At 37.0% G+C, this 17,220-nt stretch overlaps 1 protein-coding gene across 3 annotated transcripts in view; it reads right to left on the bottom strand.

The window, feature by feature from the left end:
* Nucleotides 1–360: 360 nt before the first annotated feature.
* The window catches only part of LOC121367719 (helicase SRCAP-like), an 84,241-nt gene continuing 67,381 nt past the window's right edge, over nucleotides 361–17,220 (bottom strand). For 2 of the 3 annotated variants that reach the window (XM_041492060.1, XM_041492058.1), the window contains 14 exons: nucleotides 14,959–14,994; nucleotides 14,071–14,227; nucleotides 13,361–13,617; nucleotides 11,926–12,153; nucleotides 11,127–11,408; nucleotides 10,347–10,517; nucleotides 9,650–9,820; nucleotides 8,560–8,758; nucleotides 8,051–8,184; nucleotides 4,557–4,643; nucleotides 3,813–3,950; nucleotides 2,204–2,372; nucleotides 1,670–1,750; nucleotides 361–1,463 (listed from right to left, as the gene is read on the bottom strand). In XM_041492060.1, the coding sequence (XP_041347994.1) occupies nucleotides 640–1,463; nucleotides 1,670–1,750; nucleotides 2,204–2,372; nucleotides 3,813–3,950; nucleotides 4,557–4,643; nucleotides 8,051–8,184; nucleotides 8,560–8,758; nucleotides 9,650–9,820; nucleotides 10,347–10,517; nucleotides 11,127–11,408; nucleotides 11,926–12,153; nucleotides 13,361–13,617; nucleotides 14,071–14,227; nucleotides 14,959–14,994 (2,934 nt within the window). In that variant the 3' untranslated portion in view covers nucleotides 361–639. The remainder of the gene's footprint in view (nucleotides 1,464–1,669; nucleotides 1,751–2,203; nucleotides 2,373–3,812; nucleotides 3,951–4,556; nucleotides 4,644–8,050; nucleotides 8,185–8,559; nucleotides 8,759–9,649; nucleotides 9,821–10,346; nucleotides 10,518–11,126; nucleotides 11,409–11,925; nucleotides 12,154–13,360; nucleotides 13,618–14,070; nucleotides 14,228–14,958; nucleotides 14,995–17,220) is intronic. The other variant, XM_041492059.1, reaches the window with a different exon arrangement.

A 17,220-nucleotide genomic window follows, 5' to 3' on the forward strand; every position in this document is an offset into this window, starting at 1 on the left:
ACCCAAATGCACCTCAAGCTAGAGCTCAACCACCGAGCTACATCACTCGCAAGACTGGTTTTTACACGCATTGTTAAACAATGTGATGTGATAGAAGACTATGGTACCAGTCAAATTGTTCACAAGTGCTCGACCTCCTAAACATGCCACAGTCAAATACAAATTAACTAGCGAGTAGTTATTCAGTTTAAAAACTATGCACTGCGGTAGCATCCATAGGAGCAACTATGATCAAAGTTTAATTGATTTAGGAATTATTGTTTAGGACAAACAGAGCTGAATGAGAAAACTGAGTTAAAAGGTCACTGCTGAAAAAACAACACCCTATATCTAACTTGCACAAACAAGACAAAACAGTTGTTATCAATATATGTGCTTACAATTCTGTAAACAGAAAACATCAATTTGGCGAAAATTAGTTTTATTGTGGGTGGATATATTTTTCTCAACTGTTTCACAGTAACTACTGCCTTATGACATGATTCCAAAACAATTAACTAGAAAAAAGCACTGTAAAAATTCTTCCTCAGTATCTTTATAATATCACACTTCATAAAATAGTGGATAAAACCTTTGTGCTGACACCATAAACTTGGCTGTTTATGATAAAAAAAAAAGAAGAAATAAATCTAATCACAACTAGTGTTTTGGTTGGTTTCTCGTCCTCATCGCGTAAGGAGATGGCTTTGCCAACTGCGCCTGAGGGGACGCCAACGTCTGATGACCTTGCTGAATGGGCTGCGTCACCACCGTTGCCATGGCAGCTGGCTGGGGCACCTGCTGGACTAACGAAGCCTGCGTCAACACCACCGGCGATGATGTAGCCTGCTGTGTCGTGGCCGTGGGTTGGACCTGTATGGTGGTCGCCTGTACGGGAACTGGCGAATGAGATGACGTCATCGTCTGTGAAACGGCTGTTATCTGCTGTATCTGTGGATGAGTCGGTAACTGCTGGGTGACCAGACTCTGTGATATCGTGGCTATCTTCTGCTGCGCGACTGTCTGTACCGGGTGGACCTGAACCGTTGTACTGGCTGCCGACTGGTCTACCGCCGTCACAGCTGTTGGTTTCAGCACCGTAGCCGTTCCGCTCTGCAGCGACACCGTCCCGCCCTGCATGGACACCGGTGCGATGTTTAGAGTCACCGGAACGTGGGTTCGAGTGGCCGGGGAGACTTGCGTGACAGTTATTGGCGATGTCCCCGAGATGGTTTGAACCTGGCCCTGTGGGGAACTGCTCGTCAGGGAAACCTTGGTAACCATCTGCGGCTGGCTCTGCGTCACCGTGGCGATGATGGTGGGCTGATTGGCGCCCGAGATGATCTGCTGAATGGTGGCACCCTGACCCTGATGCTGCGACTGTTTGACTATCTGGTGGAGAAGCTGCCCAGTGAACTGCATTCCTTTCTGCTGAGGAATTATGAAGGGAATGGCCTGGGATTTCATCTGAGCTTGACCGATTGCTGAAAATAACGAAACACAATACAGTTGATTTGTAATACATTAGAGCAGGGCCATACAGTCTAAAATCAGCTGGGGGTGTTAGTATAAAAAAAATCATGCTATTAAAGGAATGAGTCTTCCTTAGCTAGATGAAAATGGCACATTTTAAAAATCCTCCTCTCCCCCTAAACATCTACAGGAACTAAACAGCTAATCTTATACTTACTTGCAATTTTTTGTGTCTGTGCTTTCCCTTGCTGCAGAAGTTTCTGTTGTTGTAGTTGGCTCACAGTGGCACGAGAGGCAGCTACGAGGAGAAGCAATGTTTAACTTATCAAGAGATATCAGGAATCAATGCTGATGTCAAGACTAGTACTTTTATTTAACTAAAACATTTTGTAAGTTTTTCAAGTTAAATTTAGTTTAGTTTAATGACACCACTAAAGCACATTGATTATATTTTGTCTTTTTTATGCACTTTCCTCACAATCAGGACAACATAGCCTTTGATATACCAGTCGTAAGGCACCAATTTGGACAGATTTTTTTTTATTCAAGAGACATAACGAAACAAAACCTACTAATTAATTTACCGAACTATATATATTTTTTAAATACACAAACTTTCAGTGGTAGCTGGCAGATTTGCTGACTTGGCTAATGGTAATTCTATTTTATTTCATCCATATACCACCAGACTAAATAAGTTTGTGAAGACTAATGACTTTCTGTTTAAGAACCATTTCATCCTGTAACTTACGTATTCCTGTTTTGTGCTGCTGCCCCATGCTGACGTTGATACTGACAGGGATGGAGACGCTGCCCTGCCCTGGTGTCCCAGACACAGATTTCACTAGAGTGGCCACCGCGGGAGACTGCTGGGTCACAGTTGACTGACCAACCTGCTGCACTTGAGCCTGGGCTATTATCTGTAATTAATAACAGCAGTTATAAACAAAACTTGTTATCATACATAAAGCAATGCAAAAATACAACTTACAATTAAGCTTAGAATAAATCAACTCGGAGATGATTAAGAGATGAAGTACAAACAAAATCTTTGATAACGGTGGGTCATTTTATCTACGGGTCCCCGTTTTGTCCCGCCCGGAACCCTCTTACTGCAAATAATTATAAAACAAGCTCTCATCTATCACCCTCTGCCTACCATTCTCATTATCTTAATATAAAACACTTTCCAACTAATTTACAAATTATTCCTAGGCCCAGTGCTGTATGCATCCTGCTTTTGATCTTCAGATATTTTAAAATTAGTTGCAACAAACAGTATTCTTGATGGCACAAAAAGGAGATCCTTTATATAAAATGGCCGCAAATTGCTTATTGAAAACGTCAATAACCAGATATATGAAAAACATGTAGCTGCTATGCAGCAGATGGAAAACAAAACTCAATTTTAAGATAAAGAAAGAAATGTTTTATTTAACGACGCACTCGACACATTTTATTTACGGTTATATGGCGTCAGACATATGGTCATGGACCACACAGATTTTGAGAGGAAACCCGCCGTCGCCACTACATGGGCTACTCTTCCGATTAGCAGCAAGGGATCTTTTATTTGCGCTTCCCACAGGCAGGATAGCACAAACCATGGCCTTTGTTGAACCAGTTATGGATCACTGGTCGGTGCAAGTGGTTTACACCTATCCATTGAGCCTTGCGGAGCACTCACTCAGGGTTTGGAATTGGTATCTGGATTAAAAATCCCATGCCTCGACTGAGATCCGAACCCAGTACCTACCAGCCTGTAGACCGATGGCCTGCCACGACGCCGGTCAATTTCAAGATAAAGAAATGAAGCCAAAGACAATTTTATGAGACGTTTTTATTTCATACAACAACCTGTCCTATGGTTTAGAATTGTGATGTTACTAGACATTTCATATCTTTGGAATAAAAAAAGTTTGTTTTGTTTAATGATACTACTAGAGCACATCGATTAATTAATCATCGGCTATTGGATGTCAAACATTTGGTATTTCCGACTCGTAGTCATCAGAGGAAACTCCCTACATTTTTCTTAATGCAGCAAGGGATCTTTTATATGCACTTTCCTATAGACTGGAAAGCACATACCACAGCCTTTGACCAGTTGTGGTGCACTGGTAGGAAAACCCCCAATCAGTTGAATGGATGTATCGAGGTTGTTCGATCCTGCGATGCAAACACCTCAAGCGAGCACTCAACCAACTGAGCTAAATCCTGCTCCATCTTTGGGATAATTCAAACAGTGTTTACAAGACAGTTTGACAAAGATGATTAACTTCGAGACGGCAGTGTTATTTTGAGCATTGTATTGGTCTAACTGCACCTCACAAAGCAGATCTAAACGACTTGGGTGCTACCTGTCGGATATTAGGCTGTGTCACCTGTAGCTGAATACCCTGGGTGGCCTGCTGAGCCTTCTGCTGCTGGTAGCGCTTCATCTGCTCCTCCGTCAGCTTCATGGCCGCAGGCTTCAACAAACCCTGCTTCAGACCAGCCTAAATAAACAATCAATAAATTGAAAATATAAATCTTTCTTTAATCTTTAATTGATGATGTTCTATTATGAGGGAAGTGATACCCATTTAAAATTAAAAGCTGATATTAAAAATGATGAAACATCTACACCATACATAAATAAAGGCCATTTTGGGGCATTTCAGGTCAAATTCCATTTATTTTGTGAAAATTATTTGACAAACAAAACAAAAGCTGAAATTGGATAAAAACCGGAAAAATGGCATCCCTGATTAGAATGAATGAATAAATGTTAAAGTATAACATTAATGTCACAAAGATGTGAAGCAGTCATTTAAAAAACTAAATCTATACCATAAAATTATTAACTGGAAACATTTTCAGCATTTGAGATTATTTTATCTATTTAATGTCACAAAGAAAAAAAGAACTCCACCTATGAAATCGGACAATCTGAAAAAATCATACCCATCCTATAAAATTAACTTAAATGAAACTTACTTTAAAGCATGTAATATTCCCAACAATAAGTTACTCAAAGTTTTCATTCACCACTTTAAAACTGACATGTTCATATGTTCTTAAATAAACTGCACAGACACACACACCTATGATTAACACTTTACCTGTGTCAATAAAGGTTGAGTAAGAAGTTTCTGTTGGGCCATCACCGGAGCCTGTAGACGTTTGATTGGCTGGCGTAACTGGTCAGTCTGAAATTATTAATATTTTAACTGAACTTGATAAATTTATTAAAGGAAAAACAAGTTATGCTGCAAAATGCAAAAAACAACCCACCCCTCCAAAAAACCCCAACCCTTATCAATGTGTTTGATAAATAGAGAATACTACATGAGTGGCCGTTAGATACCATTTATCTCACAACGAGTTGTTTTAAAATGTATCTAATGAGCTAAAGTGAGTTTGATACATTTTTAAACAATGATTTGTGAGGTAAATGGTATCTAACGGACACAAATGTATTACTGTAGAATACTTTATTTTCACAATTTAATGAAAATGGGTCAATTCGCAAACATTTATTTTCACGAATCCCCCAACCCCCATCAGTAAAAAAACGAAGTACAGATGTCAATAATTTTGTTTTAAAAACGGAACTTAGTTTTGCCGGTTGTTACGCTAATCTGTAGAACTAATCCTACATGTACACATGAGTGCTATACACCTAAAACAATAGTTTTCCTGCTTTAACCAATCAAGACTTTATTGTTTACAAGTTAATAAGCTTACAGTAGGTGCTTACCGCGTGCAGTTTTTCTTAATCCTTATAATTGTTATAAAAACAAAAACCGAAAACAAACGAAACGAAATTTGAAGGCACAAGCTACTAGTACTCAGTAACTTAAGTTTGATTAAAACAATATTTATTGCCGTCAAAATACTAGTTCAAAACAGATTTAATACGAACAGGTTTCAGACGAAAAATAAAAATAAAATTGTGAAACATCTGAACATAGCCCAGTCCGGATTTTTTCACTTCCACATTTTTAATATACTGTGATAATGCATGTTTACTTCCGTTGTTGAACACGTGTAGACTCTGTCCGATGAACTGATCGCTAGCACATGCGAAGGAAAACAGCATAAAGCTTTTTAGTGTTAATATTGTTTTATTATCATGTATGTACTTATCGTGTTCTTGATTTAAAGTTTTAAACAGCTTTTGTGTTTTGTTCCGTGACAGGAGGGAGCACCACTTTGTTACTACTAGCTCGTACATCAGAACTAATGTGGTATAGTTGAACGAGACTACATTTTTTCTTTCTTTTTTGTCGGCCTTTAAAAACGCGAAAATAAATTCCACGCGAAAATAAAGTATTCTACAATATTCTATTTCTTACATATCCTCAAAACCAGGTTTTAAGCTAATTTTAACATCTTTTTTGACTAAAAGTTATTTACAGCCATTGCACTTGTAGCTGACTTGCGCGTCACAGACATATGATTGTCAGCGTAACAATATGTCACAGTCTAATTGATTTCCATCGCATTGGGTTTTTTATTGGACGTATGGCATTCGTGACCGGGTCATCACCTAGGAGCAGCCAGTCGTATATCTTGAAATTGTTAACACATGTAGGTATATGTGTTAACAAGTACGTGTAATCATATAAAACACATGGTGTTCTCACCAACGGTGTGTAAGAAATAGATATTACCAAAAACCTAATAATATTTTTTGTAAATTAAATGTTAAGTTTAGCAAGAGAGATAAATTACATAAGCTGTAACAATGAAAGCTTTTGTAAGAGAGATAAATTACATTACCTGTAACAATGAAAGCTTTTGTACTTTTTATGAACCCCATTTCTTTATGTGACCGACATTATTCTACGCAAAACAAAAGTAATTCCGATGCATGACCAAACTTTCAAATATTTTGTCTGCTATAACAAGTCCATAACAGTGTTTGGCTTTGTTCATGTGGTGTAATAAGCATAATATTGTATTACCGAGTACTAATTTCTGTGGTATAATAAACAAATTATTGTACTAACTGTGAGTGCTAGCTTCTATGGTGTAATAAACAATATTGTGTTACTTTGCGCTAATTTCTGTGGTGTAATAAATATAATGTTATTACTGTCAGCGCTAGTTTCTGAGTCTCCAGAGCCTGCTGTTGTTGTGTCTAGTGTAATAAACATAATATTGTATTTCTAACTGAGTAATAATTTCTGTGGTGTAATAAACATAAGATTGTGTTACTGACCGCTAATTTCTGTGGTGTAATAAAACAAATATTGTATTACTAACTGTGAATGCTAGTTTCTGTGGTGTAATAAAACAAATATTGCATTACTAGACCCAGTGATTTTCCGCGATCGTGGAAAACAGATGGAATTCACGGAATTCCCATTGTGAAACGGAATTACGATTTTCCGCGAAGTTAAAAAAATTAATACCATTTTACTATTGCCACACGCTGTAAAAATGACGATTGGCCCATATGCAGTACTATTAGCAAACGCGTAGTGTCATATTTACCGGTGTTACATTCAGCCAGACCGATCGGAAAAACGTAAACCAAATGGCCATGTTGGGAACTAAATACTTCGCGAACGTTAGCGAAACGTTTGCTGGCTGAACTTGGGACTGGTTCACTGCTTAGTCTGTTGCGCCTGTGCTGACGGGACAGGTTTTTTTGTGGGTGGTGGTGTGTGTGTGTGTGTGTGTGTGTGTGTGTGTGTGTGTGTTTCAGAAGTAAGTTCAGTCAGCGGTTTGTTGCTAATGTTTATCATGGAAGACTGATTTTTACGTTTTGTTAACACTAAGGCCCGTTGAATAAAACAGTGCACTCAATTGTTGGACAAATATACTTTATGTAGTTGTTATAACTGTAACCTTTGCTCCGATTTTTCACTACTAATATGAAGGCCTACTTTGATTTAACAACAAACAGCGATGTATGTCGACACCAGTCAATTTTCGAACCCTGGTTTTGGTTTCGTACAAAGTAAATAAAACAGACCCAACGGTATTTTTTTTTAATGATATATTTGACAAAAGGTACTGTTAAAAAAATTTCATCTTTTAAAACTTAAAACTTTAATATTTTGTCAAGAGTTATGAAAAAGTAAAAAAGTAAACAGCGTTGTCTGCCTGTTATGCTAATTTGTCACAGCTTGTGTTATATAAATTGTTAATTAGGCCTACACATTGTATTCTGAAACGGAAATGAAACGGAATTTACAAAAACATGAAAACTGAAAATAGTTTATTTTGAAATGGAAAACCACTGGGTCTACATTACTGAGAGCTAATTTCTGTGGTGTAATAAAACAAATATTCTATCACAGAGTGCTAATTTCTGTGGTGTAATAAAAATAATATTGTATAACTGAGTGTTAGTTTATGTGGTTAATAAATATATTGTATTACAAACTAAGAATGCTAATTTCTGAGTCCTTAGAGCCTGCTGTTGTGAAGTCTGATGTAATAAACATAATATTGTGTTACTGAGTGCTAATTTCTGTGGTATAATAAACATAGTATTGTGTTACTTAGTGTTCATTTCTGTGGTATAATAAACATAATATTGTATTATGAACTGCGATTGCTAGTTTCTGTGGTGAAACAAACATAATATTGTATCACTAACCGTGAGTGCTAGTTTTTGAGTCCTCAGCGCCTGCTGTTGTGGCATCTGACCGCGGACCACTGACTGCTGTCTGAGAATATTCACTTGTTGAGGTGACAGGGTCTTCGCTTGTAGCTGCTGTTGAACTGTTGTAGCTAAAATACAGTTAATAAAATACATTATTTTGATTAATCTTGAAAAAAAACCCCACCTAACAAAACATTCTATTATAGAAGCAATTCAAAGAATATTAGAAACCATAGTCTTATCTGTTTTATCAAACGAAAATGTACTAGTAACTTATTTAAAATGATATCTGCCTTGTTAGTTTTATTAGTTATCTTTATGGATTAGACCCACTATTGAAGTAAGTGAAAAATAAATAGTATAGAAATGGGCTTCTTAGAAATAATCATGACCCGTACAAGTGAAATGTAGATGAACCATCCGCAAAATTATTATCCAAAAAAAATAATTTATATATACAAGACAAAAAAGAAGAAAAAAGAGGTGATAATGAAATATCTGACCTGTTCCTGGCAATTGGTGAATTCTCTGTGTTGCTGTAAGCTGTGCTGCTGTCAGGTTTCCAGAAGCCGTTGCTGCCCTCTGCACTGTTGCCTGTCCGGCGACCTGTGCCTGTGTTGTTACCGTGGTTATCTCGTGTACTGCAAGAGGTGTACCAGTAGTCTGCGCTCGTACTGCTTGGGTGAGACTTCCACCAACAGACTGAAAAATTTAAGGAAATATAAAACCTAAAAATTTCTCAAAAACAAAACCTACTTTTGTGAGAGTTATGGGTATTTTTTTTTACCTAATATTTATCATCAATACACAACAGATTTGAATATCTATTTGAATGTTTTTTTTTACAATGTCATAGTTTATTGCTGTGTAAAGGTACACCAAGGAATTTTTTTTACTGAAAACCTTGTTTAATTTTTTTTTTTAAAAGAGAAAAAAGCTTGCAATAATACTTCTCTTTAATCAAGTTTTTATATATGTGGAAGATTTAAGCTGAGAAAATACATATGCAACCATAACAGAATGTAGAATAACATAGGATGTGTATATATACATAAAGCATTAACAGGTATTATTGGCCTCAGTGTCGCACTGGTTAAGCCATCGGATTACAGGCTGGTAGGTACAGGGCTCGCAGCCCGGTACCGGCTCCAACCCAGAGTGAGTTCTTAAGGGCTCAATGAGTAGGTGTAAGGCCACTACACCCTCTTCTTTCTCTCTCACTAATCACTTACCAACTAACAACTAACCCACTGTCCTGGACAGACGGCCCAGATAGCTGAGGTGTGTGACCAGGAACCTTAATTGGGATATAAGCACAAAAATAAGTTGAAATGAAATTAACAGGTATTAAATAAAAAGGAAGGAAACAAATATTTTTTCAATGATACCTCAGCACATTATAAAATACAACTATCTGATGTCTAAATTATGGTTAATTTGACTCTATAACCTGGCTGAGTTAATAGAAAATTACATATTCAGTCATCAAGCAAATAAGAGTTATGTCATGTTTTTATTCTTTTCAATAAACATCATTAGAAAACAAATTAGCAACAACTAAAGTAACAATGTGATATGTCATATGCAACGTACGATTGTAGTGGGCGTGGCTTGACTCATACGCTTGTTGATAGCTGCAAAGGCATTGGAAGATCGTTGGCCCTGTGTGTTGACTACTATGTTACCGCCAGCAGTCAGCGTACGAGCAATCGACACTGAGGTCAAGCCCTGACCAACAGCCAGTTTCTGTACGGCACCTGCAGGCTGTAAAGACAAAAGTAATATTCAGTAATGATGATACAAATTAAATTTTAGGAAAACGTCAACAGTTAGTGATGTAGATAAAAACAAAAGCGAAAACCTCTGTACCGTCTTTTGCTATAACAATATTCTGTTGTACATCTCAACAATATGACAGTATAGTTTTGGTCAAAATGCAATCCATGCCCACTGGAATGGATGTTAAAATGGTTTCGTCAAGTTGCAGCAAAACCTGTTTTTCTAAAAATTATGTAAATGAATATATAGAGTTTTCACGTGTGTGTATATGTAGTATACGTGTGCATACATGCTTATGTATCTATGTGTACACATCAATATCACTGCTCACTGTGTGGAATAAATGAATGAATGAATGAATGAATGTTTAATGACACTCCAGCACAAAAAAAACCTTGGCTATAAGGTAAATGCATAAATGAATTCATAATTCAACAGTTAAATTAAAACACAGGAACACTGTGTGATTGTAAACATGATAACCACATACGGTAATACCCACAGTACGTACCGCAACAGTACTGGCCCCAACAGAGACTATGGGTTGCAGCTGCTGTGTCTGAATGGTCTGAGCTACAGCCGATGCTGCCACGGTGCTGCCTGCCTGTGCTGGGGTCGTCGCCGCTTGCTGCGCCTGTTGGGTCTGTGTACGCTGGGCAGCCAGCTGCTGTTCTGCTGCAGCCTACAAACAGAAGAAAGGAATGTGTGTTTTCAGACACCTAAGCACATTTTAAACAGCAGCTACTTGCATGTAATTATTTCAATATTTATTTAGAGATGAAAAAGAATTCCTGCTGTTGTGACACAATGTGACAAACTACTCCAACTGAAAAGCAATGAAGGATTTTTTTTATATGTGCATTTTCCTATAAACACTACATACCCCAAACTTCGATGTGGGGTTCTGCAGAGTTGGGCATAATCTCATTTATTAGAATGCACTGCTGTTCATCACCCAAAACTTAATCTGATAGTCAAATGGTAAACAAGAGTATAAAAAGCCTTTGCTTAAATAAACTGAGACTAAAAATAAAAACTAATGCAATGAATGAGGGGCAAGGATCCCAAGAATTTGATAAAAAACATCAGGCCTGGTGCTTATAAAACTTTGAGTCTAGACACGAGACTCTAAGAGTCTGAGGCAGTAACGTCATGACAACGCCATACAAAGTGCATGCGTGTGACGTCATTTGAGGTGGAGTATGGACTCTAAAATTTGTATAAGCACGGCCCCCAGATTATACTTATTTCTACTAGAGAGGTTAACAGTTACTTGTGAGCTAAAACTTACCGCCTGACTCTGTTTCTTCTCCCGAGCGATTCTCTCGGCCCGGTTTGCGGCGACCTGCAGCGGGTTCAGTGGCTGGTCGTACGTGATGTTACTCTCCTGAAGAACGGCCGCATGTTTCGGGTTCTTCATCGTCGGGTTTACCAGAGTCTGGCGCAGGGTCGGCGGTCGCTTGGTTGCAATACCCTTGATGGAGTCGAAACGGAGCGTAAACAACATGGTAACCGAGTGGTTAGCATCTTGAATAAACAGCTGACTCGTCTTCATTGGGCGGTTGTTCTTCGTCTGTTGAAAATTAAATATAAAAAATGTTCAGTTTACAATACATAGAATGAATGAAAGTTTAATGACACCCCAGCACAGAAATACTTATTGGCAAGTGTGTAACATAAATGAGTCTTAAATTTACTTCAAATAACAATTTTAAAGATTAAGCTAACAAAACCTGTTTATGATTCAACATTTTCCAATGTTTAATATTTTAAAAACACAAAGTATGAAGTAAAGTATGCTCAACTTTAATCCACTACAATGTGTTTTACTGATGGTAACAAACACAAATTGGCAAACTGACTGCTGACCCTCACTGGAAACAGGGTTTTAGCATCTACATTTCATAGACAGGGCAACATATAACACAATCTCTGAAAATGCAGCTGTGAATCATTTGTTGAGCATGTGGCAGTGATTTATTTTTAATGCATCAAAGTTTAAAATTCTGAAAGGTAAATAAAAAAAAGAAGAAAAAGAAAACACCCGTATCCACTCCCAAATCATTAACCGTCTTAAATACAATAGTAACCTTATAAATTCCTTTAGTTTTCTTTTGTTTCCTAGGACTGATGTCATAAAGGATTCGTCCCTCCTCCCGTGGGATGATGACAGTTTCATAGCGGATTCGACACTGTTTTGGAGACCGGTACACCCGGCTACAGCTGCTGACGACATCGGCCACCAAGTCCCAGTTAGCAATGTGTGCAGGGGCAACAATGATGAGATTCAGTGGAAGGTTCAACAGAGTCTGGACAGCCTGAACAAGAAACAAGAAGAAATGAATTAATTATCAACAGTGAACAGAGACCAACAGTCACTTGTGCTAGTAACATAGTATGCATCATACCTAATATAAAACATGGTCATTGGTAAACATAGACATGGTAATTAACATCAAACAGAATTTAAGACCAAGAGTCCAAGGTTAATATAGAGCTAATAAATAAAACATTGCTGTATAAAATCTGCAATTTAAGACGGACAAATCACTAATATTTTGAAATGATGTGTAGGCTCCACCATAACATACAAAACAGATACACATTTTCTTTTTTTAATTGCCATACCACTCCATTGTTCAATCAGAGGTCAACATGATGAATACGGTGTGGTCTGGAATATGAGGCAAAACTACACAGCTTGCGAGACTGAAATCGAGATATGTGGGTTATACCTCCCCACCAAGCTGTGCAATTACTGTGGGGGTTTGAAGTCGGATGTGAACAAAATATCCATCATCCTTAAACCCTACCCACAGAAACATCAAGATCAGTTTACCGAGTTAGTGCTATTTTGTATCCATTTACCAGCAAGGTGTAGGAACAATCTCAGTTGGAAGAGTTCTTTCCTAAAGTGCTTCTGTTGTAGGATCAAACCACCCCCTTCCCCCTTCTTAGTGGACCAATTCTTTGATAGGGCTTTTTTTCCATCCCAACCAGTATCCCATCACGGGTAAATCAAAGGGTGTGGTACGTGTTATTCTGCTTGTGGGGATACGGGTACATCGAAGGGTGTGGTACATGTTATACTGATTGTGGGGATACGGATACATCGAAGGGCGTGATACATGTTATTCTGATTGTGAGTAAGTGCACATAAAAAAAATACTTTGCTGCCAATGGAAAAATAAAGCAGGTTTCCTTCAGGACTGTCAGAATTACCAAATGGTTGACATCAAATAGCAATGACCAATAAATCAATGTGCTCAAGTGCAGACCTTGTCGTAAAACAATAACTGAGGGGATTTATTATATATATATATATAAATACACACACACACACACACACACACACACACACCATAAAAATTCAATTGCAAATGCGAGCTAAAAAAAAGAAGAAGAAGAAAAAAGACTCATTGAACTATTCTTGGGGGAGAATTGGGAATCCATAGCAATAGCTCCCCTTGAAACAAGTGAGGTCTATAGTGGTGTAGTTAAACAAAACAAAGTTTAACTACTAACCTGCAAAAGTGCCCAGTCTTCATGGATAAGCCATTCAGGCTGATCTGGAGTTTGGTCCATCACATTGACGGGTTTGGCTTGTGAGCTTGCGACCGGCAGTGTAGATGATGGACGGTATGAGGGCTTGATGAGACCTTGCTTTAGTTTCATTATCTTGGCTTCCCGTCTCATTTTGAGCAGCGCGGCAGTTGGTCGGTCAAAGAGAGATCTCGGGGCACGAGGCTGCTGTTCTTCTTTGCGTTGTTTCTGCTTTCGAGCTGATATAAGAAACATACTGGTCTTTAGAATACAATGGACTTACAGGCAAAATACTGAATTAATGACAAATCTAACATGAAAGGTTACAGACACAGACACATATATTGAAATATAAAAAGAGCCCTATTATCAATCTGAAAATATCCCCCTCCCGATTATATTGCATTAATTCTAGAGAAAAAGATGAGTAGCCTTTTACCAATATGATCTTATGATGCCATTTCCCTATCAGCTTTGACTGTGGGCATCGTCCGAAGTGGCAGTAGGATAAAAAAAACCCCTAAAAAACCCCAAACAACAAACACATAGTAAAAAACCCACATCTTATGATGAACCCTAACCCATCCACCCGTATTTATTTTAAGTGTTACGAACTTCCCCCAAAAATTACCTAGATATAAAAAGTTTTTAATTCCCCCCATTACTAAGGTGCATGTTTTGACATCACTTACTTATAACCGTTTCAATCCTCTGTTTCTTGATTTCTTTACGAACATAAACGGGAGGAAGCTGCGACTCGGTCATGATGTTGGGCTCGTACAGGAAGTACATCGACTGATCAATGTAGATGTCATTATCATCCTTCGGAGGCGTTGGAGGAGCCCACATCTATAGCAACAAGACAACATGAAGGTTATATTTAAATTATAATTTAAGTACAAACTTTGTAAGTTTACATTTAAATTATAATTTGAAGTACATAACTTTGCAAGTTTACATTCAAATTATAATTTGGATTTCATTTTTTGAAAACTAAATACTATTTGTACTGCCCTAATAAGCTGCTGAATTTTGGGTTTAATGAACCAATCCACACTAGGTTTAAGGGCAAGCATCAATTCCAAAAATATGCACAATTATTGATGCAAGCGATATTGTGAATCACATCTACCATTAAACTGGTTAGCAATCAAATCAATCATAGAGCCATTGCTTATTTTTTTGGTATGAGTCACTTGTTGGTTGTAGGTTAGCTGGTAAAATAATTTTATCATTAGGGGATCGGTACCATTAAATAACATGACACAAAATGTGAGTTTTATTTCATTATTAAGTCTCTTTAAGTAGGAAATACCCAGTAAAACATGCGTGTAATGTTCCTTCACCCTTGCCATTACTTACTTTACCACTTTACTGCAATTACTTTGAATCTTTGTATGGCATAATTATGGAAATGCATCTCAATTCCGTTGACTAGAAATTACTCAATTAACCACACAACCCTCATACTAGCAAGGCTGAAGAGCTCCAATCACTATTTTATAATTGATGACATCCCTGACACGTAATGTCAAATAATTAATACTTCACACTTTTAGCAAGTTTAGCAATATACTTACTGGCATAATTTCTTTATCCACATCCGAGATAAAAACCTGAAAAACAAATCTATCTTTACAAGTTGAACAAAATCAGTCAGTCTCGTGATGTTTGTTTATTCTTTTTATCTGTGAAATCTTCACAAATGTTTTAACATCGTAAAGTTTTTCACCAATGTGCAAATTTTAATTTATTCAATATTAAACTAATAAATACTAAATTGAAAAATGTTGTCGTTTGGGAGCTAGGCCAACTATATTACCCCCCCCCCCTCCCCCAAATTTATCTGTTACGAATGGTTACTCAAGATGGATACTTTAACATACTCTATTAAAATATTTTCTAAAGGTATATAGTATCACAGGTTACAATATTTATTTTGGTCTAAAAATGGATTAATACCTTCTGTAGTTTCATGTGAATTAAAATATACGATGATTGTGTACATACCTCTTCAGCTGACACATTTTGTATTTCATAAAAATAAGTTTAAACAAGTTAAGTTTGTTGGGTTTTTGTTTAGGTTTTTTGGGGGTTGTTTTTCATTTTTAAATAAAAATATGTACACAATTCAATTACTGGTATATAGATGTACCAAAATACTCTTAACACAGTATATGACAACTATGTAGCTTGCTAAATATGGCACTGGTTCAGGACAAAGTAAATGTATATATTTTCAAGTAATATTTAGTTGGGCTATTCCTTTATAGGCCAACTTGTTTAAGTGGTATGATAGGTTACAGTATACATATATTTCATGATGGACATTATAATCCTACCATTTGATGATGAACATGAGGCTCACAAGTTCTAATATTAACCTAATTGTGTCCGATTAGTAATTGTTATTGAATTGCATCCTTTCAGACAATTCAGAATGGAGCGTTTCTTCAGATACAGTAATGTACCAGAATAAATAATGTGTCAACAAACGGGCATTATATATAGCCTTTGTTGGTAAACTTTATACCTTAAACCTTAAAGCACAACATCCATTGAAAATTATAATGGAAATCTTTATCCACAAAAATGCCTCAAATGCATGACACCCAAATATGTCATTGCCAAACTACTTTCAAGACACATTTCTATAATTCTTTGTAAGTAACATTACATAATTTACCTATCTGGAAAGACTTAATCCAAACTTTCATTCTGTACAATAGCTGGACTTGCCAACAGATCAAAAACCAATTAAATGAGCCAAGCCATCTCTTGCAGTTGCACTTTTCCAGTACACGTTAAACATTACGTCTACTTCAGTCAGCGTAGCAAAGTATACAGTAAATGTCAATTCAACTGCATAACAATTACATTACTTCCAGAAATTAATGCAATCATGACAATGCAAAAAATGCTAGCTGATGTTATTTGTCATTTATTTTATTTGATAGTAATTTCTTATGCATTAAGAGACATTCAGATACCAGTATATTTTATGAAATACATTTCAGGGCATGTAATAATCTAGTTGGGTACCCATCATCCATGTGATGGTTGGGAGGGTCTTTGCCAAGCTGACATGATCAATTGTACGTATGTGAATATGTTATATGGGTTTCAGTATACCAATCAGATGCTTGACTGCATACCACTTTATGAATTGTTCTTGCATCATCACTTTGAAATCACCAATGATGAATACACAAATGTGAAGTCAATAGGGAATCGAGTTCATTGAATGTTTTCACCTCAGGGCTTTAGATCACACTAATTTGGACAGAAGTTTGTCCATTCCGAGTACAGCAAGGTCTTTTTAATTCAGTAATGTTAACAGCTGCTTTAGAGTTGCACATATTCAGAAATGCCTTTCATGTTATGAAAGTTCAATATTTAAAGGTGTAGCGTGATCTGTACCTGTAGGGTTCGAATATGAACCAAGTGGACCCTTTTTCCATTTTGTTTTTGCACCACCAGAAACTCCATATGCATAAATCTGTATGTTTTAGTTCTGAAAGCGGACCATTTGCTTCAAGTGTTGATTTCCTCTTTAATTATCTGCTTGATCCTAATCCAGATGCCATATAGTCAAAGATCAAGAATAATGTGCGTTGTTAAATAAAACTTTCTTTCTACCATTTTGTAAGGTATCCAATTTAGAAAATACTCAATGAGCTACGAGGCAATACTGTTGATCTTGCATAAGTGAATTGATGTTGTCCTTTCAGTCTTTGGTGAGGGAAGGACATCAATTCACTTGTGCAAGATAAACAGTTGGGTATTCTATTCATTACCCATTATCAATTTTTATCATTGTAGGGAAGATTTTCAAACAATAC

Source organism: Gigantopelta aegis, chromosome 3 (assembly GCF_016097555.1).
Source record: "Gigantopelta aegis isolate Gae_Host chromosome 3, Gae_host_genome, whole genome shotgun sequence".
NCBI classification, from domain to species: Eukaryota; Metazoa; Mollusca; class Gastropoda; order Neomphalida; family Peltospiridae; genus Gigantopelta; species Gigantopelta aegis.